This window comes from Triticum aestivum, chromosome 1A (assembly GCF_018294505.1).
Source record: "Triticum aestivum cultivar Chinese Spring chromosome 1A, IWGSC CS RefSeq v2.1, whole genome shotgun sequence".
In the NCBI taxonomy this organism is placed as follows: Eukaryota; Viridiplantae; Streptophyta; class Magnoliopsida; order Poales; family Poaceae; genus Triticum; species Triticum aestivum.
This window is the reverse complement of record NC_057794.1, coordinates 30,750,896-30,778,696: the sequence shown is the minus strand read 5'-3', so window position 1 is coordinate 30,778,696 and position 27,801 is coordinate 30,750,896. Positions and strand designations below refer to the sequence as shown.

The 27,801-nt window shown below is 42.9% G+C and overlaps 2 protein-coding genes and 1 long non-coding RNA gene across 9 annotated transcripts; 1 reads left to right on the top strand and 2 right to left on the bottom strand.

The window, feature by feature from the left end:
• On the top strand, positions 1-16,614 carry LOC123187910 (uncharacterized). Of its 4 annotated transcripts, none has more exons than XR_006494239.1 (8): positions 1-358; positions 892-983; positions 1,621-1,694; positions 4,126-4,209; positions 4,299-4,416; positions 4,625-4,701; positions 9,515-9,793; positions 10,439-10,844. It is a non-coding gene; the product is annotated as an uncharacterized lncRNA (long non-coding RNA). The 4 variants fall into 4 exon arrangements; XR_006494237.1 differs by lacking the exon at positions 4,126-4,209 and adding an exon at positions 16,105-16,614 and having other exon boundaries at positions 2-358; positions 10,439-10,530; XR_006494238.1 differs by lacking the exon at positions 4,126-4,209 and having other exon boundaries at positions 9,662-9,793.
• LOC123187889 (E3 UFM1-protein ligase 1 homolog) lies at positions 7,894-27,801 on the bottom strand. 4 transcript variants are annotated; one of them, XM_044599873.1, is made up of 20 exons: positions 27,469-27,797; positions 26,466-26,777; positions 26,106-26,372; positions 25,983-26,030; positions 25,578-25,643; positions 25,389-25,492; positions 24,539-24,632; positions 24,406-24,462; positions 23,855-24,293; positions 23,610-23,764; positions 23,374-23,439; positions 23,195-23,263; positions 22,823-22,912; positions 22,640-22,705; positions 21,242-21,288; positions 21,109-21,172; positions 20,434-20,511; positions 20,276-20,338; positions 18,711-18,803; positions 17,844-18,257 (listed from the first exon to the last, which is right to left on the bottom strand). In XM_044599873.1, the coding sequence occupies exons 1-20, from the start codon at positions 27,640-27,642 to the stop codon at positions 18,153-18,155; spliced, it is 2,457 nt and encodes an 818-aa protein (XP_044455808.1). In that variant the 5' UTR covers positions 27,643-27,797; the 3' UTR covers positions 17,844-18,152. The 4 variants fall into 4 exon arrangements, with proteins under 4 accessions (XP_044455818.1, XP_044455821.1, XP_044455826.1 ...); XM_044599883.1 differs by lacking the exons at positions 17,844-18,257; positions 18,711-18,803; positions 20,276-20,338; positions 20,434-20,511 and adding exons at positions 7,894-8,211; positions 9,106-9,163 and having other exon boundaries at positions 27,469-27,801; XM_044599886.1 differs by lacking the exons at positions 17,844-18,257; positions 18,711-18,803; positions 20,276-20,338; positions 20,434-20,511 and adding exons at positions 7,894-8,211; positions 9,092-9,163 and having other exon boundaries at positions 27,469-27,800.
• LOC123187903 (E3 UFM1-protein ligase 1 homolog) lies at positions 11,283-15,813 on the bottom strand. The gene is made up of 12 exons (XM_044599898.1): positions 15,363-15,813; positions 15,014-15,099; positions 14,786-14,851; positions 14,610-14,678; positions 14,278-14,367; positions 14,113-14,178; positions 13,379-13,425; positions 13,246-13,309; positions 12,616-12,693; positions 12,458-12,520; positions 11,953-12,045; positions 11,283-11,627 (listed from the first exon to the last, which is right to left on the bottom strand). Exons 2-12 carry the CDS (start codon positions 15,086-15,088, stop codon positions 11,520-11,522), a joined length of 819 nt encoding a protein of 272 aa, XP_044455833.1. The 5' UTR covers positions 15,089-15,099; positions 15,363-15,813; the 3' UTR covers positions 11,283-11,519.

Sequence of the window (27,801 nt, the reverse complement as noted above, 5' to 3'; positions counted from 1 at the left end):
CAGAGCACCCACTAGTACTACTAGTCCAGCGAGAACACAAGTAATAATACAGACTGATGCTCCTCTGCTCCTTGCCCAGATCGGCGCCACCGCCAGCGACGGGAAAGATGCCGCTGCTAGATCCTCCACGCTCTCTCTCCCCTGACGTGAATCCCCATATTATCCCCATGAATTTCAGCCTCAACTCTCTAATCCCCCTCTGTGTGTGTGTTCTTTTGGCTTGCAGGTCAAACCCTATTGGGGATGTGATTTCCCTGCTCCAGATTGAAGTGGTTGGCGTTGGGCGCCGCCGTGATGCTGGATGGTGCAGGTCAGAGCTCCAGTGCGTGTCCGTGGAGCAGATCCACCATGGGTGCAGGTTAGTGGTGCCCTTGTTCCTTTCTCAAATATTTAGGATAGTCAAGTTCTCAGATTTAGTAGATTAAAATGGCTCCCATGTGTGTGTACTGAACATGTTCACCCCTTTGAATAATCTTGGTGTATTTCTGCTGCCTAATTAATCTGGAAACTTTTTATTTTACATCTTAATGCCTTATCCATGTTTCCTAGTACTGTTGCTTCCAAGATCTGGGGTAGATGTTCCTGCTGTGACTTTTGTGCACCTATGAATAATTAGGATACTTCTGCGTGCATCTGTGAATGACTATGAGACTTGTGTGTGCATCTAGGCTGGTCTTCTTTGTGTATGTGAGAAATATATAGTGGCAGAAGAAGAAGAACTCACCTTTCTTCTTTTGCCCTCTCTATTGGTCCTATTCTTGCTGCTCCTACGCTCCAAGTCCACTCCAGTAGGCTAGATTGTAGCTCCATCCTGTCCCCTTCAGTCTACTGATGATTTCTCAGGTCACCATCTTCACTTATTGATCTTGGATCTTTGTTGGTTGTGAACAGGGGAATGGAAATGCTACTGAGAAGAAGAAGAGAGCTTGGTCTGGCTATTTGGAAGCAGAGTGAAGAGTGTGCTACGGTGAAACCTTAGCCAGGTTACTCCTCCTCTCTTTCTAGTACCTAGCTAGTTATGGCTGCCCATCCCTGCTGTACAGTGTAGTCATTTGTGGAGTCTCTCTATTGGCTAGGAGTTGCAGCCCATGCCTAGACCAACTGTTGGTCAATTGACTACTGATATCTATAATGCATGTGATGGTGGTGGTCAATGTGTATCCCAAATATGTCTCACTGTTTACTGCTTTGACCACGAGATATTTTTGGGTTGGTCTAAGTTTGGTGTGCCCTTTGTTGTATAGCTTAGCATAGTCTGGTCTCTCTCTCTCTTTATATATATATATATATATATATATATTTCAAAGATTTGTAATACACCTGTACAGCTATACTGTCTGAGGTTTATGAATATAAATATATATATACTTGAGTGGTTATGAATGCTTGTTGAAGAAATCTGATATGTATTTGCTTAATGGATTCTACTTAATTATCTAGTTAAGGGTGGAAATACTATGTGAAAATATACGGGTCGTTACATCCTACCCTCCTTAGAAAAAGATTTCGTCCTCGAAATCGAAAACTTACTTAAAAAGGTTGGGGTAGGTTACTCGTAGGTCTTCCTCCTTCTCCCACGCCGCCTCACGAACTGAGTGGTTCTTCCATTGCACTTTGCAGAACTGAATGGTCCTTGTCCTGAGCTTGCGGTCTTCAACTTCTAAGATCTTCAATGGTCGTTCTTCATACGTCAGGTCTGGTTGTAATTCAATTTCCAAGTCTGATACTTGTGGTGGTGGCTTGTTGCATTTCTTAAGTTGAGATATGTGGAAGACATTGTGAATTCTTGATAAACGTTCTGGTAACTCCAACTTATAAGCAGATGTTCCCTTTTCCTCCAAAATTTTAAATGGCCCAACATATCTAGGACTCAACTTTCCTTTGATTCCAAAGCGTCTAACCCCTCTCATAGGTGATACTTTTAGATACACCAAGTCTCCTACTGCCAATTGCATAACCCTCCTATTCCGGTCAGCATAGCTCTTTTGCCTATTTTGTGCAATCTGGAGTCGTTCTTTGATTAGTTGGATCTTCTCATCATTCTCTCTCACTATGTCAGGACTAAGTAATGGTCTCTCTCCAACTTCATACCAGCATTTAGGTGATCTGCATTTCCTCCCATACAATGCCTCATATGGAGCCATTTGTATGCTGGATTGATAACTATTATTGTAAGCAAATTCTGCTAGGTGTAGATGCTTATCCCATGATTCTCCAAAGTTCATTACACATGCTCTCAACATATCCTCAAGGATCTGATTTACCCGCTCTGTCTGGCCATCAGTTTGGGGATGATAAGCCGTGCTAAAGTGGAGCTCAGTTCCAAGAGACTTCTGTAGGCTCTTCCAAAAGCTTGATGTAAACACGGAACCTCGGTCAGATGTTATGGTCTTTGGCACACCATGGAGGGTAACTATCCTCTCTAAGTACAGTTCAGCCAACTTATCAAAGGAATATTTCTGGTTTGTAGCAATGAAGTGTGCTGACTTAGTGAGTCGGTCGACCACAGCCCATATAGCATCCTTCTTTTTCGGTGTCATAGGCAAACCAGTAATAAAATCCATACAAAGATCTTCCCATTTCCACTCTGGTGTCTCTAATGGCTTTAATAACCCGGCAGGCCTTTGATGCTCTGCTTTTACCCTCTGACAAGTGTCACACTTGCTGACATATTCTGCGATTTCCCTCTTCATACCAGGCCACCAAAAATTTCCCTTCACATCCTTATACATCTTCGTGCTCCCAGGATGGAGAGTGTACAAAGTGTCATGAGCTTCATGCAAAATAATTTCCTTGATCTGTAGGTCATCTGGCACACAGATCCTACTATGGTTCCAAAGAACTCCTTCCTGGTCCAACCTGAATTGTGAAGGCTGTCCCGCTTGAATTCTTCTCGTTTCCTCCTTGATGAATGCATCCATTGCTTGCTTTTCCTTAATCTGATCTAGCAATGTGGGGTGAAATGTCATGGCTGCTATATTAGCACTAGATGTGGCCTCTCTCATCTCTATTCCCATCTTTGCAAGATCCTGTAGTAGCTCTTTGCCATACCCTTCAATTGATATGTGGTTGCATTGCTTCTTTCTACTAAGTGCATCTGCCACTACATTTGCCTTACCAGGGTGGTAGTTAATTGTCAGATCATAATCCTTGATTAGTTCCAGCCACCTCCTCTGCCTCATGTTCAACTCTTTTTGTGTAAATATGTATTTGAGACTCTTGTGGTCGCTGTACAGTGTGCACTTAGAACCATATAGGTAGTGCCTCCATGTTTTCAGTGCAAACACAACAGCTCCCAACTCCAAGTCATGGGTAGGGTAATTTACTTCATGTGTCTTTATTTGCCTAGAAGCATAGGCTATCACTCTATCATTTTGCATCAGAACACATCCTAGTCCAGATTTTGAAGCATCACAATACACCACATAATCTTGTCCACTTTCAGGTAATGCCAACACTGGTGCGGTAGTTAACCTTTTCTTTAGTTCCTCAAAACTTCTCTCACACTCTTCAGTCCAAATAAATTTAGCTTCTTTCCTAAGCAATTTGGTGATTGGTGTTGTAATCTGCGAAAACCCTTTTATAAATCTGCGGTAGTATCCAACAAAGCCCAAGAAACTCCTTATCTCACTTGGGTTGGTCGGACGAGCCCAAGACACAACTGTCTCAATTTTGGATGGGTCAACCTCAACTCCTCTTCTTGAAATTACGTGCCCCAAGAAAGCTACTTGGTCCAGCCAAAACTCACACTTACTAAATTTTGCATACAACTGATTCTCTCTTAAGATTTGAAGTGCTATCCTCAAGTGTTCAGCATGCTCTTCCTTGCTTCTTGAATATATTAATATGTCATCAATAAAGACCACTACAAACTTGTCCAAATATTGCATAAAAATCTTGCTCATCAAGTTCATGAACATAGCTGGGGCATTAGTTAGACCGAATGGAACCACAGTGTACTCATGGTGTCCATATCGAGATACAAATGTCGTCTTCTCAATATCCTCTTCCCTCACTTTCATTTGGTGATATCCAGATCTCAAGTCAATTTTTGAGAAGACACATGCACCCTTGAGTTGATCAAATAAATCATTTATTCTTGTAACGGATACTTATTCTTTACAGTTACCTTGTTAAGGTCTCGAAAATCTGTGCATAGCCTCAACCCTCCATCCTTTTTCTCTGCAAATAATACTGGTGCTCCCCATGGTGACATGCTTTCCCTAATGAATCCTTTTTCCTTCAGCTCATCCAATTGTTTCTTTAGCTCCACTAACTCTGGTTGTGACATTTTGTAGGGTCTTTTGGAGATGGGTGATGCCCCACGCATTAAAACAATGTTGAACTCTAACTCCCTATCAGGCGGCATACCCGGCAGTTCATCCGGAAATACATCAGGAAACTCACAAACTACAGGTATATCCTTTATTTCTTTCTTTTGTCCACTTGCTGCCATTACTAAGGGATTGTTGGGTCTGATTCTACTTCCAAAATATATCAGCCTAGAGCCATCAGACTTCCTTATGGATACACTTTTAAGTTCACAATCTACTTTTACTCCATTAGCAGCTAACCAATCCATCCCAAGGATTATTTCTAACCCTGACATCTCTATAACATGCAGGTCTGCTGAAAATTTGGTGTTGTGGATTATTATTGGTTGATTTCTGCGCATTGCCTCTACTGTAATCTTCCCTCCAGGTGAGTTAACTCCTAAAGCCTTTTCCAACGGTGTGCATGTTAATCCATTCTTATTCACGAAATCTTGGGAAATAAATGAGTGTGTGGCACCGGTATCAAAAAGAACTGTACCAACTGAAGGAGGAATGAGTAGTTTACCGATGACAACATCTGTAGCTTCTCCTAGTTGCTCTGCAGCCACATAATTCAGCCTTGGTTGTCCTCCTACTTGTCCTCCCCGCCCAACTCCTCTTGCTGCATAGTTCATAGGTCCGCCTTGTCCTCGCCCAGCTGGTGGACGATGCACTTGAGTCTGCTGTATAGGTGTCCTTGTAGGATTCGTGGGAGGAGAGGTGCAATTGAGCTTGTGGTGTCCTGGTCTCCCACAATGGAAGCAAAGTCCTGTACCCGTCATACAATCTCGAGTAGCATGACCTTTTCCACACTTCCCACATTTAGGAACAAAGGTTGGCTGAGTAGGAAATCTAGGCCGTGGTGGTGGCATATGAGGACGCATTGGTCCAGGCATCATAGGATGTGGGTGATGCATCATGGGGCGTGGATCTACCCTTGCTTTCTTCCTTCTCTCTTCACTTAGGTTGGCATGCTCATTCTCAAGTATGAAGGCCCTGTTGACAAGGTCTTGAAACTGGGTGATCCCGTGAATTGAGAGGTGCATTTTCAGGAATGGATGCAGCCCCTCCATAAACTTCTCCACTTTCTTGGCTTCAGTGTTCACATCATCTGGAGCATATCTTGCCAAATCATTAAACTAGTTTAGGTAGTCGTTTATCCTCTTGCTACCTTGAGTCAGATTGCGAAACTCCCTCTTTTTGATATCCGTTTTCCCTTTGGAATATGGGTCTGACGGAAATTCTCCTTGAACTCCTCCCAAGTGATAGGCTGATTATTTGCTCGGTTAAGGCTGAAATTTCTCCACCAAGCTGCTGCTGGTCCGGTTAGCTGGTGTGATGCATATCTCACCTTCTCTTCATCTGAGCACCCCACGGTTTCCAGATTGTGTTCTACTTCTAACAGCCAGTCATCTGCCTCTAGTGGATCCACCGCCTTGGAGAATGTGGGTGGCTGAGTTTTCAAAAATTCTCCCAAGCTAACTCCTGCACCGGGTAGGTGTGCTCCTCCAGGAACTAGTCTTGTCAGTATCGCTTCGAGGAAGCGGTTCTGGTTCTCTTGGGACTCCCTTCGAGAATTCTCCATGAACTTAAGGACATCTCCTAGATTGCCTTCTCCACCCATAAGTCCAGAAGTTCCAGCATTGCCCACTTCTGGATTGCTTGGAAGTTGCGCCGCTCCGGGTAGGGCACTTTGATTTTCTGAAACTGGAGTACCCCCATGCTGATCATGGGCGCTTGATCCCAAACGAAAGACAAGGTCTTGCTTAGTCAAACCATTGTTATTCATCCTGCAATTTTTTCTAGTTAGTTGGTTACTTCTTTGCATGATTATTGATTCAAATCAGCAAGCACAAGTGCAAGTGATACCAATAAATAGCATGTTGTCCTTAAATTTGCAGTAACCCAACATGAAGTGCAATCATGGTGGCAAATGCCTCTTGCTAACTAGAATGATACCACTCTAATTACTCACTAAAGCACACAATAGTAAGCTACTATGAGCCTCCTAATGCACACAAGTTATATACTACAGAACAAGCACTTATATTACAATCAGTACATCACATAAGTCTTGCTTAAGGGCATAACTACATTACAACTAGAGCACACACCACATAGGGTTCAGTCCCTACTAGTACATAGGGGACAAACTCTACCTTGCCATTCACACATATCTTACATAAACACACATATTCAGGCTGCCACTACACTAACTACTGCTGATCCCAAAAGATTAGTCTATGGCCAAGGCGTCCCACGCCTAAGAGTCTGGAAGATTGGAACTTGATTAGGCGATGCCGCTGCCACCGCCATTGTTGCTACCGCTGCCACTTCCATTGCTTCTGCCACTGCCACTCGCGCCAAGCCCAAGTACCCTTGCATAGGTAGCAGCCTCCCTGTACTCCCTCGAGCTGACACTCATGTGTGGGTGGATAAAGTCAGGTTGGTGTGGTCGTGGAATAGGGAAGTGGGGTAGCTGCTGCTGCTCTATATCTGGCTGTAGGGCTGGTTCTGGTTCAACTATATGTTCAGGTAGCGGCTGGGGTGGTGCAGGTGGTACGTTTGGTGAGGGTGGAACTAGTGGCTCATTTGGGTTCTCTGCTCCCTCAACTTCTTCCTGTTCCTCTAGTTCTACTTCCTCTGGATCCTCCTCTTCTTCCTCTTGAACATCACCTGGTACTATTATAGGATTAAGAGGACCTCCAGGCATAGCATTTAGTGCTCCCTGAAGCACAATCCTATCATGTTCGCTCATCTGATAGCATTGATACCAGAATTGGGTTGCTTCCTGGTGTCTAATAAGCTCCTCCTTCATTGTATGATACATCATCGTATCAGCAATCATTGTCATACTAGAAGTGATGCTAACTGTTGAAGCGACAGGTGTAGGCAGAGCTGATGAAGACCCAACACCCAGGCTTGCTCCTCTAGGTCCTTGCTGATGGTTCTGCCCAAAAACCCCAGAATCAAGTGCTGGCAAGTCTCGGTATCCGGTGGTGCGCAGTTTCTCTCCAAAGCGTGCTCGTAGTCCAAGCATAGCTTCCTTGGCAACCTCCTGCATGGGTAGAGTGTCATCGGATGACCGCTGCATTGTGGAAAGCTCCAAATAGAAGTCCATGTCTGATGGAACACCGTTGAGCACCACAACTACACGCCTGTAGGAGTGTGTTCCATCATCTGGCATCTCTTCAAAGAATTGAGGACATGGTGCCCCAAGCTCCTGCATCATTTGCCAAAGTAGTAGGACATGCTGGCCACGAACCCTTGATGGTGGAATTCTAATTCGAACCATCCTGCAACAGGCTTCTAATTAGCATGGTAGTCATCTAAAGTTACTGGACAGAATAATTATGATGTGGGATTTATTGGTAGTGCAATATAGCAAGTATGGGTTCCAATTGAAGTATTCCTACCGTCTCTAACTATCTGCGTGGCCCTCGAAACCATTGCTCTGATACCACTTGTGATGACCCGTGTCATTATTACTATAGATAATGACACTAGTCCTTGGATTATTTCTTGACAAAATCTTGTCTTGTCAAATAATAATCCATGTCAGAGATATGCAACAGGGAAATAGCTAGAGATGGTCATTTATATTACAATACCTTGCCACACAGGGCTAAAAGTCTCAGGTAGGCTTCTCACATGTTTTGCCAAATTATTACATCTCCTAACACCGGAGTTCCAACTAGCGGTACTAGATAGATGATGATAAAATAGTTTTCTGGATTACATAGCTAGATCATAGTTACTTATTCATCCCAACCCCCATATGTGGCATCCAGATCGTACATAGCACTAGATGGATCCACATCTAGGTCCCCTGTGTAGTTGTAGTCATCACCATTGCTCTCCTCACTTGGTCCAGTAGGATTCTCATACAAGCTTTGCTCTAAGAAAAAGATGATTAATAGCAAGAGTGAGTACAAAGTACTTAGCAAGCTCAAAAAGCAAAATGCAACACTCATGATAGCTCAATATAAATCAACAAGTCCTACCTCAACTCAACACCTTTCAAAATAACTATTTGTTGCAGAAAGTTTATTTCAATTTATAAAAGATATCAAACACTCGTGTTGCGAGATAGACCACCAATAGGTCCCCATAATCCCCAATCCAAGAGACTGGCATGAATTCATGTTTTCCTTTAACTCTGCAGAGTTTGTATCACTTTATCCATAGAGCTCGAAACCATAATTGCCATCTGCATTTCCTTAGATGCGAGACATGGTTCAGAACCTAAGCTTTTTCCCATTTGTATATTATATCTCCACCCGGCTAGTGTCACTAGCCGTTGTGTCGGGTTTCGGAACCCGCACTCCACCAACGCTTAATATATATAGCGGTTGCTAATGCACCCATCCGGCATTAGCGTGGGAACTCATCGCCCATCCTACTACTACTTACCCATGTGGAGAGTATAATAACTTGATGGTATTGGGCTCAACTCGTCTTAGACGAGACCATGGTTGATACGGTTGTAGTACGGCGCATAAAACGAGTGAAAGTTATTTAATTCTTAATATACTAGCCATATGTAGAGGGCCCCACCTTCCAGTATGTCCATCCAAGGCACCCTCTACCCACCAAATAATTATAAAAAAATAAATAAATCAATGGATTAGCTGCTCCATCAGCTAACCCAACTTTTTGGCAATAGTCACTCCACACAATTTATTACCAAAACATTTTATGCAAGTTGATGATAAGATGCAGCAAAGAATAGTGTTTTTCAAAAATAGCTCTACTCAGCATGATCAAGGAGAGCTTGCCCGAGTTCTCGTACTTAGACCCGGACTCAGTTTGCTTCTGTAGCGTCTCCTTCTCCTGACTGTACTCGCTTCCTGCAGTTCGGCAAATATATATTTCGAGACTAAGTCGAGTGAATACTAGGAAAATGAAAAAATATACGTCGGTGCAGTGTGGTCATCCTACAGTCAAATATTACTTTCTTTTCTAATGTCTTTTTACTAAGCTTGCATTAGTATGCGTACTAGATGTGCACCTGGATAAGTTACTAAGCTAATTTATCCTCCACGTGCCCTCTCCCTTTCTCTAAACTAAGACTATCTCTCTCTTCCATGTACTAGTTCTGTACTAGTAGTCCTCAACCGAACAGAGCACCCACTAGTACTACTAGTCCAGCGAGAACACAAGTAATAATACAGACTGATGCTCCTCTGCTCCTTGCCCAGATCGGCGCCGCCGCCAGCGACGGGAAAGATGCCGCTGCTAGATCCTCCACACACTCTCTCCCCTGACGTGAATCCCCATATTATCCCCATGAATTTCAGCCTCAACTCTCTAATCCCCCTCTGTGTGTGTGTTCTTTTGGCTTGCAGGTCAAACCCTATTGGGGATGTGATTTCCCTGCTCCAGATTGAAGTGGTTGGCGTTGGGCGCCGCCGTGATGCTGGATGGTGCAGGTCAGAGCTCCAGTGCGTGTCCGTGGAGCAGATCCACCGTGGGTGCAGGTTAGTGGTGCCCTTGTTCCTTTCTCAAACACTCCCTCCGTCCGGAAATACTCGTCGGAGGAATGGATGTATCTAGATGTATTTTAGTTCTAGATACATTTATTTTTATGCATTTCTCCGACAAGTACTTTCGGACGGAGGGAGTATTTAGGATAGTCAAGTTCTCAGATTTAGTAGACTAAAATGGCTCCCGTGTGTGTGTACTGAACATGTTCACCCCTTTGAATAATCATGGTGTATTTCTGCTGCCTAATTAATCTGGGAACTTTTTATTTTACATCTTAATGCCTTATCCATGTTTCGTAGTACTGTTGCTTCCAAGATCTGGGGTAGATGTTCCTGCTGTGACTTTTGTGCACCTATGAATAATTAGGATACTTCTGCGTGCATCTGTGAATGACTACGAGACTTGTTTGTGCATCTGGGATGGTCTTCTTTGTGTATGTGAGAAATATATAGTGGCAGAAGAAGAACTCACCTTTCTTCTTTTGCCCTCTCTGTTGGTCCTACTCTTGCTGCTCCTACTCTCCAAGTCCTCTCCAGTAGGCTAGATTGTAGCTCCAGCCTGTCCCCTTCAGTCTACTGATGATTTTTCAGGTCACCATCTTCACTTATTGATCTTGGATCTTTGTTGGTTGTGAACAGGGGAATGGAAATGCTACTGAGAAGAAGAAGAGAGCTTGGTCTGGCTATTTGGAAGCAGAGTGAAGAGTGTGCTACGGTGAAACCTTAGCCAGGTTACTCCTCCTCTCTTTCTAGTACCTAGCTAGTTATGGCTGCCCATCCCTGCTGTATAGTGTAGTCATTTGTGGAGTCTCTCTATTGGCTAGGAGTTGCAGCCCATGCCTAGACCAACTGTTGGTCAATTGACTACTGATATCTATAATGCACGTGATGGTGGTGGTCAATGTGTATCCCAAATATGTCTCACTGTTTACTGCTTTGACCACGAGATATTTTTGGGTTGGTCTAAGTTTGGTGTGCCCTTTGTTGTATAGCTTAGCATAGTCTGGTCTCTCTCTTTCTATATATATTTTAAAGATTTATAATACACCTGTACAGCTATACTGCCTGAGGTTTATGAAAATACTATGTGAAAATATACTATGTGAAAATATACGGGTCGTTACAAGGTGCCCTTATACACCGTCACCCAAAAACACGGCACGGACGCACCTGGGTATATTAGGGAACCACATTTCTGGATGTCAAAAAATAAAAAAGGATACCCACATTTCTGGACTTGGGATATCTTGCTCGAAGGGTAGTGCTGACTCGAGTAAAGCCCTCATGGTGATCCCGCAACGTGTCATGTGCACCTTGAGCAAACGGTCCCAACGAGTCCCAAAACCTTGACTGAAAATGCCACGTGCATTCAAATGGAGTTCGAATGGAGGCTTGCCGTGACGGGCGTTTGCAGCCTTCTCATACTTGGATGTTTCGCGTGGCAGTTGAAGAAAAGAATGGGTGTCTAGTGGATCACAAGATAAAAGGTTCTCGAAAAACATTTGCTTGCAGTCATTGTTCAGAAAGGAAGTAGCAGAGTTTCAAGGTGTTTAAGAAGTTCATACATGCTGTGGTTGCTCGTTAAACATTTAAGAAGTTGATTCTGCTATCACACGAAACAGCCACAGCTCCAGTGCCGAGGAGGATAGATAGGTAGATAGATCTGTGCATTTACATACACGAGGGCATGGGGCACCACCACGCACACAATGTTTCCTGCTCACTGCTCTTTGCTCGTGCCGAGGGCCAGGGATTTGAGTTCTGGCATCAGCCTCTCTTCTAGGTCTTCCTTCTTCTCCAGCATTCGGTCCGATGTGCAATCGTCTTCCTGCATGGCAAAAATGAGACAATGCATCATTGCACGCATGAGCGGCGCAGACAGTAGTCCAAGTTCTTTTGTAGTTTTTCCACACGGCAGATGATAGATACCGACAAAAGAAATGTTAATGCATGAATCCAATGTAGTTACTGTTTGACCATAGCAGATGATTTCAGGTAAATGGGGAGAGCTCGAAATAGAAATTAAGAGTACATGTATAGAGTTCAGGGCAGAGCCCGGATGAAAGTTATGGGAGGATATAACAAACTAATCCTTTTCTAATGCACACAACAGTGAGCACTGATGTATTCGAGATTGTTGGAGTGGGACTTACATCACCCGTAGCAGCATCTTGTAGTGCGAGAAGTTTCACGGTGGTGGCGTGACATTCAGTTAAAACCTTGAAGGTTGCAGCTGGTAGCTTGTCCTGAAAAACAGAGGCAGATGATCACACAGGTAAAGATTTTGCTAAAATTAACAGTGTTATATCTGAATATGTGAAATAACCCAACATCACAGACAGGCCAAAACATCCTAATTCTGTAAGCCTGCTATAAAACTAAAACCCAAGGGGCTAAGATACTATGGCTAGTATGCAGAGAACTGTCGATCATCGATCCAAAAGCCGGCAGGAATTTGATGGTTAACACTAGTTTCTGGAAATAATGGTGAGGCCGTGGAGCTACGTACAGGAATTATAATATCTTTTATGCTGTTTCAACATATCAGACAAATATAGTATCAAGGATTCTGTGATCAGGATACTGTTAGTAAAAGTTAACATATTCTACTTGACTTGCATTAAGTATATTTTAAAGCGAATGCAAATAAAAAATTACCTTCAGTAGTGTGATGACAGCACCAACAGCACTTCCAGGTGCCTGAAGAGCCTTGTTGTATGCCTACAAAATATTCCAAAAGGATGTTTCTCTGGTCAGTCTGTAAATACAGAGAGAAAGCAGGAGTGTTATTTCAGGAAAGATACAATCAAGCAAACCTGGAGAAAAAGTAGAGCAGCAACTTTTGGGAGGAAGGAAACTGGATCAGTTTCTGAAGAAACTTGTGCTATCAAATCCTTCAATTCATAGAAAGTAAGCTGTCAAATAATTAGCACTAGAATTCATCCATAAAGAAACTTAGCATGTATGAATTCACACCCTACCAATCTATAAGAGCGCCTACGAGTCTAATAATCTTGGTAAATTTATATTATCGTGGTGATTTTGACTTGCATTCTGCTATTCTGTACTTGCACTACTTTGATGCTTAAAAACACAAGAAACAACAAATTTTTTAACCGTGGAGAATACCATATTTTCATAGAAACAAAGATCGTACTGTAAGACAGGGTTTTTAAAAGTGCTACCAGAATGGTTCAGGTTATTTGTGCGGTTTGCTAAGTTTAGAATATGAAAACACAAGAAACAATCAGTGTTTGGGGCATATCAAATAAATGATGAACTGATAATATACTCATTCCACCTGAACTGGGGATCAAAGGGGAACGTTTAGGGACTAAACCAGCAAAAACTAAAAACCTGATAGGCCCAGATCAAGAAAGTCAGTTCCCACTGGTTTTCCAGACGCTCTGATACTACCATCAAGATAGAAGATACCAAGAACATACCTTGTGGTGGGAATGCAGCATTGATCGCTCAAGTCTTTCATCAAGCTTCTTAAATAACAATCCACTGAAAAAGAGAGTAAGCACTTTGATAATCCAGCCAATGCGGAAATCAAGTACAAATATAAAATGTTACCTTTCCTCTGCTGTATCTCTTAAGGCGTCCATAAATGAATCAAACCGCTGTTGTGGATTTCGAGAAAAGGTTAGAAAGAGCTACAAAGTCCAGTTATATTAGAAGTTGTGGATCTCAAAGACATAGCAACAGTCACTTATTGGTTTTTTATTTAGTGTATGTGTTTAGACAACAAAGAACTCACAAGTCATATGCTTAGGAACATGCACATTTTATCAACTAGCAAAGTATAACAGATTGGTGAGGAAGATCTTTCTTACATGCAATCTTATATAATTGACTAGTTATTACAGGATCAAATAATTGATGTCATAGAACACACAGAAAATTAACATGAAGTGGGTTTCGTGGTTAGTCTACAGAATGACAGGGTGTTTTACAGGGTATAGGCAGCAAACAAGAAATTGTGAATGTTGGGTATTTACAACATAGAATCTTGGCAATCTGGTGATTAACATAATGCAGGAAGCTTCACGGAAGAACTTCATCTATATACAGATTCATTGCCTCAAAAATGTATAGTATTGTATCATGTTAATCATCCAAATGTCTGCTGTACCCAGAGACCCAGACTAAAGTTTTTGTGGTATGTTTGATTGTTAACTGTAGGTGCTAACATATTACCAGAATTTAGGCTGTTATGCATACTAGATTTAGAACAAGAAAAATACAGAACTAAGGACTTCAAGGCTTCAATCAATTTGTCAAACAATATTTCTTGGTTACAGACAAACCTTTCCCTCCAGTGCTTCGACTAAAGCTTGAGCCTTCGATGACAATTGCCCTGGAAGATCCTTCGCCTAATTTTTTTTAACAAAAAAGAGCAACCCACAAAGTTAAACAAAATGACATTTTCACACAGGATTGACATATGGAAAAATGAAATAAGTGAACTGTACCAGAAAAGTACGCTCCGTAGTGCTGAGCTGAACATGCTGTTCTTCACTGCCTTCAAACTCCATTCCATTCTTCAATTTGTTGTCCTTATCCTATCGGTAGTTCAGTGCAAAGTACACGTGCTAGTCAGAGAAGTAGGTCACAAAACCTTTTAAACTATTCAGATTATAATTCATAAGGTAGTCACAGTTTCATAGTTCGTGGCGCAAGAAAGATCACAAGTAGGGAAGGGACTGTTCCAAGGGAAAATTAAAGCCAAAACGGATACATCACGAAATTATTTATGAATTATAATCTTGCAGGCAACCCCACTGTGTGAGCTTATAGAAGTTACCAGACTAAATAAAATCTTGTCGGCTACTGGAGTACCCATAGTTCTTAGCAGATGATCGTGTAATATGCCCTGAAAACCAGAAAACAGGTAAAGAAAAGGACCTAAGTAAAGGCTGATAACGTATTGAGTAGCAAGCAATGTTGTGAGAACAATGCCCGTAGGCTATAGCAGCTTACAGAGGTAGCAGGATCATCCTCAAACACATCTAGAGCTTTTCCATAAAGTTGCATATCGAGGACAGACTGACGATGACAAAGAATAATACTGAAAAAAGTTAGATGATCTAGCACCAGAAGAGAAATGCAGGAAAGCAATTTAGCAATAGTGAACAATTTCAAGGCTATCCAGGAACTATATATTATAAAAAGAAAGCACAAAGTAATTGGGATGCAAAAGCAGATTACCTCATCCAGCTGCTTTTGCGGATTATCAAGCACGCTTCCCCTCCTTTCAGCATTTTCTGACGGCATGGTGTTCATTTTCTTCTTCCCTGCATCAATAAGCATTTGCCTCAGGTGAGAGGGCAATAATTTAATTGGGCCATTTAAGTCGTCTGAGCCTAATGTTGGTTTTAAAAGCGAGAGGTCTACTTGCTCGTGTTAGTCTAGCGACGCGACGCGCGTGACCTAGCAACTATCGGAACGACGCCGGCGACCAAACCGAGCGGTGGCCGACGGTGGCGCTCGCGGAGATCGTGCTCCGAGGACGAAATCGAGGGGGGGAGAGGCTGGGGCTTTTGGCGCGGCTGCTCACCTGGTGATGCTGGCGTAGCCGAACGGGCGGGAGGAGGTCGGCCGGCGGCGAATTTGGACGGTGACGGCGAACAGGCCGAAGAGGAGGAGGTCGACCAATTCGACGGCGTGGAGGCGTCCGAGCTCGAGGTCGTCCGAGCAGAGGAAGCAGTCGTGCAGTCGGGGCTCCCGGTCACGAAGAAAACGCTGGCGGAGCACGCTGGCCGCGGTGGCCTGCTCCGGCGATGCTCTGGCGCTCCTCGGTTCGCTTGGTGGAGAAGGAAACGGAGGGGGAGACCCACCTGGCGGCGGCGGGAGGGTTAGGATTTGGGTGGCTGGGGAGGCTTCAAGGGGAGAGGAGAGCCGCGGTGGTTGCTCACTGATGTCGGCCGACGCACGCGTCTGTGGATCTCTCTCACTGGAGAAGACGCTAGACGAGAGGGCAGGTGGAGGGTCCAGCGGGCTTGGGCCGGCTGTGTGGACTGCGCACACTCTACTTGTGCACTGACATCCTGTGCACGGTGGGTCGGGCTAGAAGAGAGTTGCTCAAAAAAAAAACTGAGAAGGGAGGGAGAGGGGGGGTGAAATTCTTCTTTTTCTTTTAAAGACAAAAAATAAAGGAGGCTCGGGTGGACCAACTCACTTCTGGCAGTTGTTGCAAGTCATACCAAGTCTGTTAGCCGTAACAAGGATGTGACTGCACAAATGGAAGAGGCCGGGTTCGAAATTTATCAAACTGAACGTGGATGCTTCTTTTCATGCAGAGGAGGAATCGGGTGCGACAGGCGCTGTCCTATGACAGAACGATAAAGGCCGCTTTATTGCTGCACAATGCAGATTCATTCATGTTTGCAGCATATGTAGCGACGGTTGAGGCTATGGCAATGCGTGATGGTTTAAATTTTGCAAGCACTTTTGGTTTTTGACAGAACTGAAGCGGAGTCCTATTCCTTGAGTGTGGTGAACTACTGCCAAAGTGCCAAGGGCAAAATCAGTGGTGGGATGCAACAGCGGCAATCTTTGTTGAGTGCATTGACACGGCAACATCAATACGGAAGGTCATCTTTTCGCGTTGTTTTTCGTGATGCTAATTCGATAGCTCATGAGCTAGCTAAATTCAGCTTTTGTAATAAGTGTGATGATAATTGGATTAATGAGGCCCCGGGTTTCCTAATCAGCCAATTAATGAACAATGTAATTGTTGTCTTATTTAATAGAGCTAGCCATGGTGGCATTTCCCCGGAAAAAAGGAGGCTTGAGGGACAACATTTGGTGGGTCAAATGAATTCCAAAAGCCGTGAAAACTTAAATTGTGGTCTCTGAATCATTTCAAAGCTCCAAAAATTTATCCACGGTCTATTGGCAAGGCTTGGCATTTGTTTGGCATAAAAGGAGAGGAAAAGGAATAAAGGGATTTAAACTAGAGGTTGGTCATAGGGTTGGGCTAAAATTATGAATAATTTGGGTAGCTCCCCAATATTGAAGGGAAAAGCTTCCGTCCAGACGTCAGATTGTATGTGGGATCAACTGGTCTTGTGCTCTTCTGGTCCCACCTTTCTTTAGAAATATCCAGCTCCAACCAAAGCATCCCTTTCTTTTGTGAGCCAACGCTAACACATCGTTATCCATCCACAATTTTCCACGGCTTCTTTCTCAAGCTCCTGATCATGGCGCTGTAACTTTTGTAACCTCGTCGCCTTGCCCGTTGCTTTTACTCCTACTGTCGCACTGCATTGCTACCGACGCTGCTACAAGGGAAGTGGTCGCTTCTGTAGGCAAGCCATCGTGTCCCTGGTGTTGCGTTCTCTCTGCAGTCTCGATTTCTTTGGCAACGGCTGCACATCAGCCTTTTTGTGGCCTGTACGGGATGTTAGGTGCCATGAACGACGGCCACGGCGGTCTCATAAACAATGACGATGAACGATGGCAGGTCGGCCGCGGCAACGTTTCTATAACATCATTTTCGTTGTAATTTTTTTTTTGCAACATGGTCTCAGTTGCAAAAGTTATTGGTAGCATGATCTCTGTTGCAAATGTTTTTAAAAAAATCTGCAACATCGTCTATGTTGTGAAATGTTTCTGCAACACGAGCTATGTTGCAAAGGGTTCCACAACATTCCCTTTGTTGCAATGCAAGGATGGGGTTTGACTCCGACGAGTGCTGAAGATCCGTCGGCCAACGTGCGAGGTCTTGGGGTGATGATTGGTGTAGAACATCAAAAGGAAGATGGGCCAAATTAATTATTAGTGAATAAAATGTCACGTGCGAACGGCCCCAACGAGTTCCAAAACCTTGACCTAAAACGCCACGTGTGTTCGAATGGAAGCTTGTCTTGACAGGCGTTTGCAGCCTACTCGTACTCGGATGTTTCGTTTGGCACTTGGAAGAGAAGAATGTGTTTCTAGTTGATCACGAGATAAAAGGTTCTAGAAAAATGTTTGCTTGCAGTCATTGTTCGGAAAAGACTACTACCAGAGTTTCAAGGTGTTTATACCTCATACATGCTGTCAGTCGGTATTTGGTTGCTCGTCAAAAATTAAGTTGATTCTGCTGTCACATGACCCCCTAGAATGTACACGGTGTATTACACATGGATCCCTTTCCTTCAGAAATTGCGAAGCCAGAGGGCAACAAATGAGCTCACGGTGCAAACATGCAACCCACATACTACGCTAGATTCACTTGATGAGTGCGCTAAGTAGACCAAGTATCGCAGGGTGGCTGCTTGCATCCCTAGCTGATGATAGATAGAGAGGTCTGTGTATTTACAATAGGGCATGGCGTACCATGCACGCACACAATGTTTGCTGCTCACTCTTTGCTCGTGCCGAGGGCCAGGGATTTGAGTTCTGGCATCAGCCTCTCTTCTAGGTCTTCCTTCTTCTCCAGCATTCGGTCCGATGCACAATCGTCTTCCTGCAGGGCAAAGACGAGATGACGCATGATTGCGCAAATGATGAGCACAGAGCATATTACTTGATGTATATCAGAGGGTGTCGGGTAGATGGGGAAAGCACAGAATATAAATTAAGAGTACATGTATAGAGTTCAGTGCAGAAACAGGATAAAATTACGGAAACACTAGGCATGACAAATCGAGCGTTTTTCATGGCAATTCATGTTGGCGTGATGATGGCAAATTTAGTTTACAAGCACGTCAATTTCCTGGGAAAACAAATAAACTGAGGCGGATTTGCCATCCTTGGCACACATAACTTGCCATGAAAACGTTCGATTTGCCGTGCCTAAGAATCTGACATCAGATTTGTAGCAAAGTCAAAAAGTTATGGAAAGATAACCAACTAATCCTTTTATAATGCACACAACAGTGAGCAGAGATATATTCAAAAATGGTTGGAGTGGACTTACATCACCCGTGGCAGCAGCTTGTAGTGCGAGAACTTTCACGGTAGTGGCGTGATATTCAGTTAAAACCTTGAAGGTTGAAGCTGGTAGCTTGTCCTGAAAAATAGAGGATATGTATGATCACCCGGGCATGGATTTTGCTAAAGTTGACAGTATTATCTGAATGTGTGAAATAAGCCAGCATCACAGGCAGGCCAAAGCATCCTAATTCTGTAAGACTGCTATAAAACTAAAACCCAAGAGGCTAAGAAACTATGGCCAGAATGCAGAGGACTGCCAATCATCGATCGAAAAGCCGGCAGGATTTTGATGGCTAATTATAATATCTGGAAATACTGGCGGGGCCGTGGAGCGATATGCAGGAATTATAATATCTGCTATGCTGTTTGAACAGGTTATGAAAAGATCAAACATGCAAAAGAAATGAGATAAAATTTAATAACACCGGCGGGGGGGGGGGGGGGGGGGGGGGGGTTCCCTGATATTTGTACTTACTCTTGGTATGAGTTCATTTGTGCAAGGGAAAAGTTATCTTTCGTCCCTCGACTCTTTTCAAAGGTATAGAAATAGTCCCACAACTTCAAAACCAGCAAAGCTTAGTTTCATCACACTCCCCGCCGCCTCGTGGGTGCACAAGCAGAGCAGCAGCACCGCGCTTCCGTCCGTGCCAGCTGCGACATATGCCTGCCTGACTTTGCCGATGGCGAAACTGTCCAGGTGCCAGCCTGCTGGATGGCGGCAACGCGACTTTCCGGCGAGAGTGGACTTGCAGCGCTGGCTTGATGTGGTCCGTTCATAGTAGATACGTTGCAGGTCGATGCATATACGCAGCAAAAGCAAAGCAGACTGCTAGCTCACATATGCACGTAAATTTATCACTGATTCCTCTCGGTCGTTCAGAGGTTGAAGATGCTCTTACATGTAGGGCCCACATGTGAGGGAGACAGAGAGCAAGAATTAAAGTGGACAAAAATGGGTAGGTGCGGGCCCATACTTGTCAGCTTGAGTCAAAAATCACTCCATGACGACAGGAAACCACCCAAAGCGGCACGAGGGAGTAAGCTTATCCGGTTTTGAAAGTTGAGGGACTAAGATTTGCTGGTTTTAGAGTTGAGGGACCATTTCTATACTTTAGAAAAAGTTGAGACGAAAAATATACTTTTCCCTTTGTGCAATATGAGCAGAAATACGTCCAACAGTGACAACCGAGGACTCCCTCTGCCTACGTTAGGAGTCTTGTGATGCAAGGAAGCAAACCCCTCTATACTAATTACTGGTTTCACTTGTCCAAGTAAAACAAAGCTAAGCCAAGGACACACAATACAAACAGATTCAATAGCCGTTGTTCCGGGGGGATTGCAAAATCAAGGGGTTTATTGTAATAAAGGACAGGATAAGAAAAAGGTGGAAAGGTGATTCTTCTGACAGCTTAATGACACAATTACAAACCAGTATATCAGACAAATAGTATCAAAGATTCTGTGATCAGGATCCTGTTGCTATAAGTTAACATATTCTACTTGAACTATACTAAGTGTATCTCAAAGAGAATGCAAATCAACAATTACCTTCAGTAATGTGATGACAGCACCAACAGCTCTTCCAGGTGCCTGAAGACCCTTGTTGTGTGCCTACAAAATATTCAAACAGGATGTTTCTCCGGTCAGCCTATAAATACAGAGCGAAAAGAAGAGTTTTATTTCAGGAAAGATACAATCAAGCAAACCTGGAGAAAAAGTAGAGCAACGACTTTTGGGAGGAAGGAAACTGGATCAGTCTCTGAAGAAACTTGTGCTATCAAATCCTTCAATTCATACACGAAATTAAGGTGTCAGATAATTAGCACTAGAATTCAGCCATAAAGAAACTTAGCATGTATGAATTATTTATTCAGCACATTATGCCATATTGAACATTAACGTCTTCAGACCCTACGAATCTATAAGAGCGCCTACTAGTCTAACAATCTTGGTAAATTTATATTATCATGGTGATTTTGACTTGCGTTCTGCTATTCCGTACTTGCACTATTTTGATGTTTAAAAACACAAGAAACAACTTTTTTTAACCATGGAAAATACCATATTTTCTTGGAAACAGAGATCATCCTGTGAGACACAGGGTTTTGAGAAGTGCTACCAGAATGGTTCAGGTTATTTGGGCGGTTTGCTAAGTTTAGAATTCGAACACACAAGAAACAATTAGTGTTATGGGGCATATCAAATAAGTGATGAATTGGTAATACACTCATTCCAGCTGAACTGGGGATCAAAGGGGAACGTTTAGGGCCTAAACCAGCGACAACTAAAAACCTGTTAAGCCCAGTTCGAGAAAGTCGGTTCTCGCTGGTTTTCCAGACGCCGTGGTGCTGCCATCAAGATAGAAGATAGCAAGAACATACCTTGCGGTAGGAATGCAGCATTGATCGCTCAAGTCTTTTATCAAGCTTCTTAAATAACAAGCCACTGAAAAAGAGAGTAAGCACTTTGATAATCCAGCCAATGTGGAAAGCAAGTACAAACATAAAATGTTACCTTTCCTCTGCTGTATCTCTTAAGGCGTCCATAAATGAGTCAAACCGCTGTTGTGGATTTTGAGGAAAAGGTTAGAAAGAGCTACAAAGTCCAGTTATATTTGAAGTTGTGGATCTCAAAGACATAGCAATAGTCACTTATTCATTTGTTATTTAGTGTATGCGTTTAGACAACAAAGAACTCACCAGTCATATGCTTAGGAACATACAGATTTTTTTATCAACTAGCAAAGAATAACAGATTGGTGAGGAAGATGCTTCTGACATGCAATCTTATATCTGAACTAGTGTGTCAACCCTAGTATGAATTATGTACACATTCTGAAAAAAGAATTGACTACACAATATATCACTTATCTTCTCGTGTCAGCATTTTTTCAGGATATATGCTGCATATTTACTTTATTAGTTACTCCCTCCGTAAACTAATATAAGAGCGTTTAGAATACTAAAGTAGTGATCTAAACACTCTTATATTAGTTTACAGAGGGAGTATTACAGAATCAAACAATTGGTGTTCTAGAACACACAGAAAATTAGCATTAATAGGATTTCGTGGTTAATTAGGCTTCCTTTGGTTCATAGGATAGAAATGTTGTAGGAATAGGAAAATCATAGGAAGTGAGATGACATGCATCTCAATTCCTATAGAGAAAGAGATGTCATTTGATGCATAGGATAGGAATTTTTCCATTGAGTCTTAGCTAATGTTTTTTTTCCTCCAAAATGTGAAGGATTGATTCCTATCCTATATAGGAATAGGAATCCATTCCTACAAACCAAAGGGTCTCAAAGGAAATTTTCCTATGCAAATCCTATCCTATAGAAATCCTATGACATTCCTACAAACCAAAGGAGGCCTTACAGAAGGAAAGGATTTTTAAAGGATATAGACAGCATAGAAGAAATTGTGAATGTTGGGTATTTATAACATAGCATCCTGGCAAGCTGGTAATTAATACTCCATCCGTTCCCAAATATTTGTCTTTCTAGAAATTTCAACAAGTGACTACATACGGAGCAAAATGAATGAATCTACAGTCTAAAATATGTCTACATGCATCCGTATGTTGTGTCCAGTTGAAATGCCTAGAAAGACAAGTATTTGGGAACGGAGGGAGTGTAATGCAGGAAGCTTCATGGAAGAACTTCATCTATATAAAGATTCATTGCCTCAAAATTGTTGAGTATTTTATCATGTTAAGCATCTAAACGTCTGCTCTACCCAAGAGACCCAGACATAGTTTTGTGGTATGTTAGATTGTTAACTGCATGTGCTAGCATATTATCAGAATTTAAGCTGCTATGCATACTAGATTTAGAACAAGAAAAATACAGAATAAAGGAGTTCAAGTCTTCAATCAATTCATCAAACAGTATTTCTTGGTTACAGACAAACCTTTCCCTCCAGTGCTTCAACTAAAGCTTGAGCCTTCGATGACAATTGCCCAGGAAGATCCTTTGCCTGATGTTTTTTAATAGAAAGCAAACCCATGAGGTTAAACCAAATGATATCTTCATTCAGGATTGACACAGGAAAACATTAAATAATATATGGAAAAATGAAACAAGTGAATTGTACCAGAAAAGTGCGGTCAGTAGTGCTCAGCTGAGCATGCTGTTCTTCACTGTCTTCATACTCCATTCCATTCTTCAATTTGTTGTCCCTATCCTATTGGTTGTTCAGTGTAAAGTACATGTACTAGTCAGAGAAGTAGGTTACAAAACCTTTTAAACGATTCAGATTTGAAATAGGAGCTATAAGCTAGTCCCAGTTTCTTAGTTCATCACACAAGAAAGGTCGCTAGTAGGGAAGTAACACAATCAGGGACGCATGTTATTTTAAGGGTTCTGTTGCAACTGTAAAATTAAAGCCAAAATGGATACATCACAGAAATTATTTATGAAATATAATATTGCAGGCAACCATACTGTGTGAGCTTATAGAAGTTACCAGACTAGATAAAATCTTGTTGACTATTGGAGTACCCATAGTTCTTAGCAGATGCTTGTGTAATATGCCCTGCAAACAAGAAAACAGGTAAAGAAAGGACGGTAAGTAAAGGCTGCTGCTAATGTATTGAGTAGCAAGCGATCTTGTGAGAACAATGCACATAGGCTATAGTAGCTTACAGAGGTAGCAGGATCATCCTCAAACACATCTAGAGCTTTTTCATAGAGTTGCATATCAAGGACAGCCTGACGATGGCAAAGAATAATATTGAAAAAAGTTAGATGATCTAGCACCAGAAGAGAAATGCAGGAAAGCAATTTAAAATACAGTAGCAATGTCGAACAATTTCAAGGCTATCCAGAAACTATAGTACAGAAAGGAAGCACAAAGAAAATGGGATGCAAAAGCAGATTACCTCATCTAGCTGCTTTTGCAGATTATCAAGTACACTTCGCCTCCTTTCAGCGTTTTCTGACAGCATGGTGTTCCTTTTCTTCTTCCATGCATCAATAAGCATTGGCCTCAGGTGAGAGGACAATAATTTAATTGGGCCATTTAAGTCGTCTGAGCCTAATGTTGGTTTCAAAAGTTAGGAAATTTGTAGAAGCACAATTTCAACTGAATAGAAACAACAAGGTTAATCTTATCTAGTTTCCTGACCTCCCAACTCTTCTAACTCTGGAGCAACAGCCAAAACCTTTTGCTCTATCAACTCATCGGGGAAGATATTTGTGTTCTCCTCTTTTGGTTTCTCTGGTGCCTTTTTACCACCGCGCTTCGCATCACCTGAAGAACCAGTGTCCTTGTTTTTCCTATGAGCTTTCTTGCCCTTTACAGGGATGATTTCTTCATCATCATCCTTCTCAACTGCTCCGCCTTTGGCAGACCCCGTAGCTTTTCCACGTTTCTTCTTTGGTCCTCTGTCTGATGAAGCACCTGTACTGCTGGCGTCGTTATCACCAAAGTCTTTTGTGTCTGAGTACTGGACAGATCCTGCCCTATGCTCGCTACTTGAATTCATATTCACGGGCGTTCCTTGACCAGCACTATGTTTAATACCAAAGGAGTCGATCTCTTTCTCAAGTTGATCAAAAATACCCTGAAATGGACCGAAGAACAGACAAATTGCACTCGTTTGAGAGGTATAATGGGATAGTGCATACATAACTGCAGATTAACACAGGTTCAACAAGCAGATTCTAACAATTCACCTTAATGAACACATTGCTGAAGACACATGATTCTCCAAATAGCACTGCTTTTGAAGACTGCAAAGAAAGATTTTTTTAATGTGTGGCCATTTATGAAAAGTACACAAATTTCTATTACTTTAAATATGCCAACCTTGGCTGCCTTCTGAAAAGATGGACAAAGAGACAATATCTTGGTTGCATCAGGGCCACTGATATATGATGGAAGGATCGAAAGAGAATCAATCCTGAAAAAATAAAGGGTATCTTGTAGCAATGAAAACTTGAGAGGTGCTTAGCTTGGCAGAAAAAGGGATTACTAACAGTCAATAGGAAAGGCGCAAAGCTGCACAAAATGTTGAGACACCCTGTGAAGTCTCAACTACTTCAATGAACTGATGTAACTAATTAATCAATTCATATATCTTGCTATCGCTTGGTCGGTTTACTCCCTTTGCTCTACTCTGATGTAGGTCATAACTCATAAGTCATACACCTGTCACATGCCATAACAGGATGAAGTGTGTGTGATGGGTGGTCTAGGCCCTGAACCTTGTTATCCTGGTGCTGTAATGGCGTGGAGAAAAGGGAGTGCAGGGGAAGCAATAGAAAATGTTGACTTGTTTGCGCCTTATTGATAATTCCATCCTTCAAACGGATGAGTTACAGCTCAAAGTGGGATCCAACCAACCTAGTCTTTTCCCCTAACTTTATCTCTAACCTAAAGTCCTAACTTAACGGGCATGGAATAGGATGCTGCCTGCTTAGATGCACCACCCTTGGCTTGTAAACCAGCTACAGAGGCCCCGGTCCCATGTTGACACTGGTAGGGAATTCCCCACATGACAAACCAGTTTTATTTGTTCCACACCATGCGTACAGGGACTATCAAACAGAACTGGAAGGCTCATTTTTCAGAATGCATGCCAACTTAGGACATCATAGCATATAACGGTGACAAATAGCAACGAAACCTTGAAACCAGACATGACATTTAACAATACCATTGTCCATTCTCGATTGCGTCACCCACAGCAGCATCTAGCATATCGACAACAGAAGGATGTACAAAAACAGCCTCCAGTGCAATGCCATCTGGATATCTGGCCTGTAGAAGATAATAAGATAGTCAATACAAACAAACAGGTGTTGCATTTTGAACAGTGAAGGAATATTGACAGCTTCAAGTGTACCTCTAAGTACTGTTTAGGCTGGGGAATTGCGAGTTTCTGAAGTACTTCGTACCCAATATAAGAGTTCTGTACAGAAAATGAAAAGTCAAACAAATGGAAGGATATAAGGCATAACAATAATGCAAAGTATGTGATCCGAACACAATTGCTTATCAATGCCGATTGCTAAATACCAGACCAAGAGATTTTCGTATGATTTTATATGGGAGTAAAACTGTGTGGGATTATGTGGAAGAACTAGATCAGTAGTCATACAAAGGTGTGCACATGAAGCAGTTGAGATCTTGTCTAGATTAATACACGTGTGTTTCTGTGAAGCCTACTCATGCTACCAGCTCGAAATTATTTAGTTGTAATAACATGTTAAATAATAGGAATTAAAGTGTAAGCTAGAGATGCCTCAACCTGTGAAAAAAATGCATCAACGCTTTCCTTTTGAGCATGAGCAAATACCTAGCAAAGAAAGAAAAGCACAACATTAAAACATAGTTTACGAATTAGATATATGAATTGAAAAGCAGAACTTACAGCTGGTGTCCAATGTACTCCGGCACGGACAGACCCAAGTACAGCACCTTCTTTTAGCAAGGCAACAAAAATGGACTGGAAGAATGAACCTTCCACTGAAACTCCATTAGCACCGTGCATTTCTTGGAGCTGTTGCTGCAAGGAGTTCCAGACAGATGGCAAGTTTGTCGGAACTGTTAAACCCCTTGTCGCACCACGGACCATGGCAGTAATTCGGGAGACGTATGCTGGAGTGTATAGCTGGCCACCTTCTAGCCTTCCATGCACCTGGAAGGATTTATAGAAATAGTACCTTTTTGGTTGAACGAAAGCAGCAAAGGAAAAGACCATTCAAAACATGAGATAGCACAGCAGGCTTACAATAGTTCCAAGCCGAGGCTCGAGAATATTGAGGACCAGCTCTGAGCCAATGTGTAACTGTGCAGCAATCTCAGCCAAGGCAATCTGGCTGCGCTCTTGCAACTTCTCATTTATCTCTTCTGTCACAGTGTCCCAGTAAGACTGTGACATGATCTCCGCGTTGATCAACATCAGGGCCGGATCCTCCGTGACGACCTTTTGTGCCTGCCTCTCAATATGGTAAAGATCCACCCCCAGGGTATCTGATAAATCGACTAGTGATGCACGCCCTCGCTTCTTGATCTCCACCTTAATCTCATGCTTCAAATGGTCCTGCCACACCACAGATCGCCATGGATGAAGGATCAGCTAAAATCTGCCCATTCTTGGTTGCGCAAGTGTGTTAAACACAACTAAGGCAGACAGACATTATCACAGCAATTTATAGCAATATACCAGAGGAATTTCTAGACAAAGCTCCTCCAGAACTTTATTAAGCCCGAGCTATTCAAACACGCAATTAAATCAAAATCTCTCATCTGTCTGGCTGTATCTATGGCAAATTGCCAGGAAGAACAGAACAATTTCCTTTGCTGAACACTTGAGCAACTCTACAAGATTGCAAAAGGGACTGGAAACAGATGTACTACTGAATCTAAACCCATCACTAATTTACTTCACAGAAATACCACTAGCTGCTGTGACAGTATATCAATTTGTCATCAATACTCTAAATTTAAACCATCCTTCAGAAGTGATAACCTACTACATACACGAAGATGAAATTCACCTCTCTGCACTAGAATTCCAGGGTTTAGATTTTGATAGCACCCGTAATTTCAACGCCGATAATCAAATCCAGGGTAAGTTCTCCACGCTCCATCACACTGGAGTGAGTCTAGTTCAACCCCTCCCCCCGCACAGAAACGAATCTGGTTCCCGACAGACCGAGAGGGGACTGGGGACTAGTACTAGAGAGAATGGGATGCGTGTGTGTACGGGGAGGGGGGGAGACGGGGCTTACGGATGTGATGTACTCCTTGCCGGAGACGGTGTGGAGGAGCTCGAAGTCGATGAGGCCGCGCTCCTGCAGCTTCTGCACGAGCTCCACCACGTTGCGCTCCGACAGCCGCACGCTCGACCGCGCGCTCTGCGCCGCCTCCAGCTGCCGCTGCAGCTCCAGGAGCTCCGCGTCCATCGCTCCCCCCGCGCCTTCGCTGCCGGCGCGATCCGCTGCTGTGTCGCCGGAGACGGGGAGGGGGGCGGTTTGCCGAGATCGATCGAGCCGTCGACGGAGTTGGGGGTCACGCGATTCGACTTGCCGGAGGGGGACAACGAAGGGGCCACTGGCTGCTGA

Coding starts and splice junctions, on each gene's coding strand:
- LOC123187889 (XM_044599873.1), bottom strand. CDS start 27,642: ATGGACGCGGAGCTCCTGGAGCTGCAGCGGCAGCTGGAGGCGGCGCAG. Junction 25,644..25,982: donor TTGATGCATTTTTTTCACAG/GTTGAGGCATCT, acceptor TTTTCTGTACAG/AACTCTTATATTGGGTACGA. Junction 24,294..24,405: donor TCAGCAATGTGTTCATTAAG/GTGAATTGTTAG, acceptor GGTCCATTTCAG/GGTATTTTTGATCAACTTGA.
- LOC123187903 (XM_044599898.1), bottom strand. CDS start 15,088: ATGAACACCATGCCGTCAGAAAATGCTGAAAGGAGGGGAAGCGTGCTT. Junction 13,426..14,112: donor TCGAAGCACTGGAGGGAAAG/GTTTGTCTGTAA, acceptor AATCCACAACAG/CGGTTTGATTCATTTATGGA. Junction 12,046..12,457: donor CTGTCATCACACTACTGAAG/GTAATTTTTTAT, acceptor TCTGTTTTTCAG/GACAAGCTACCAGCTGCAAC.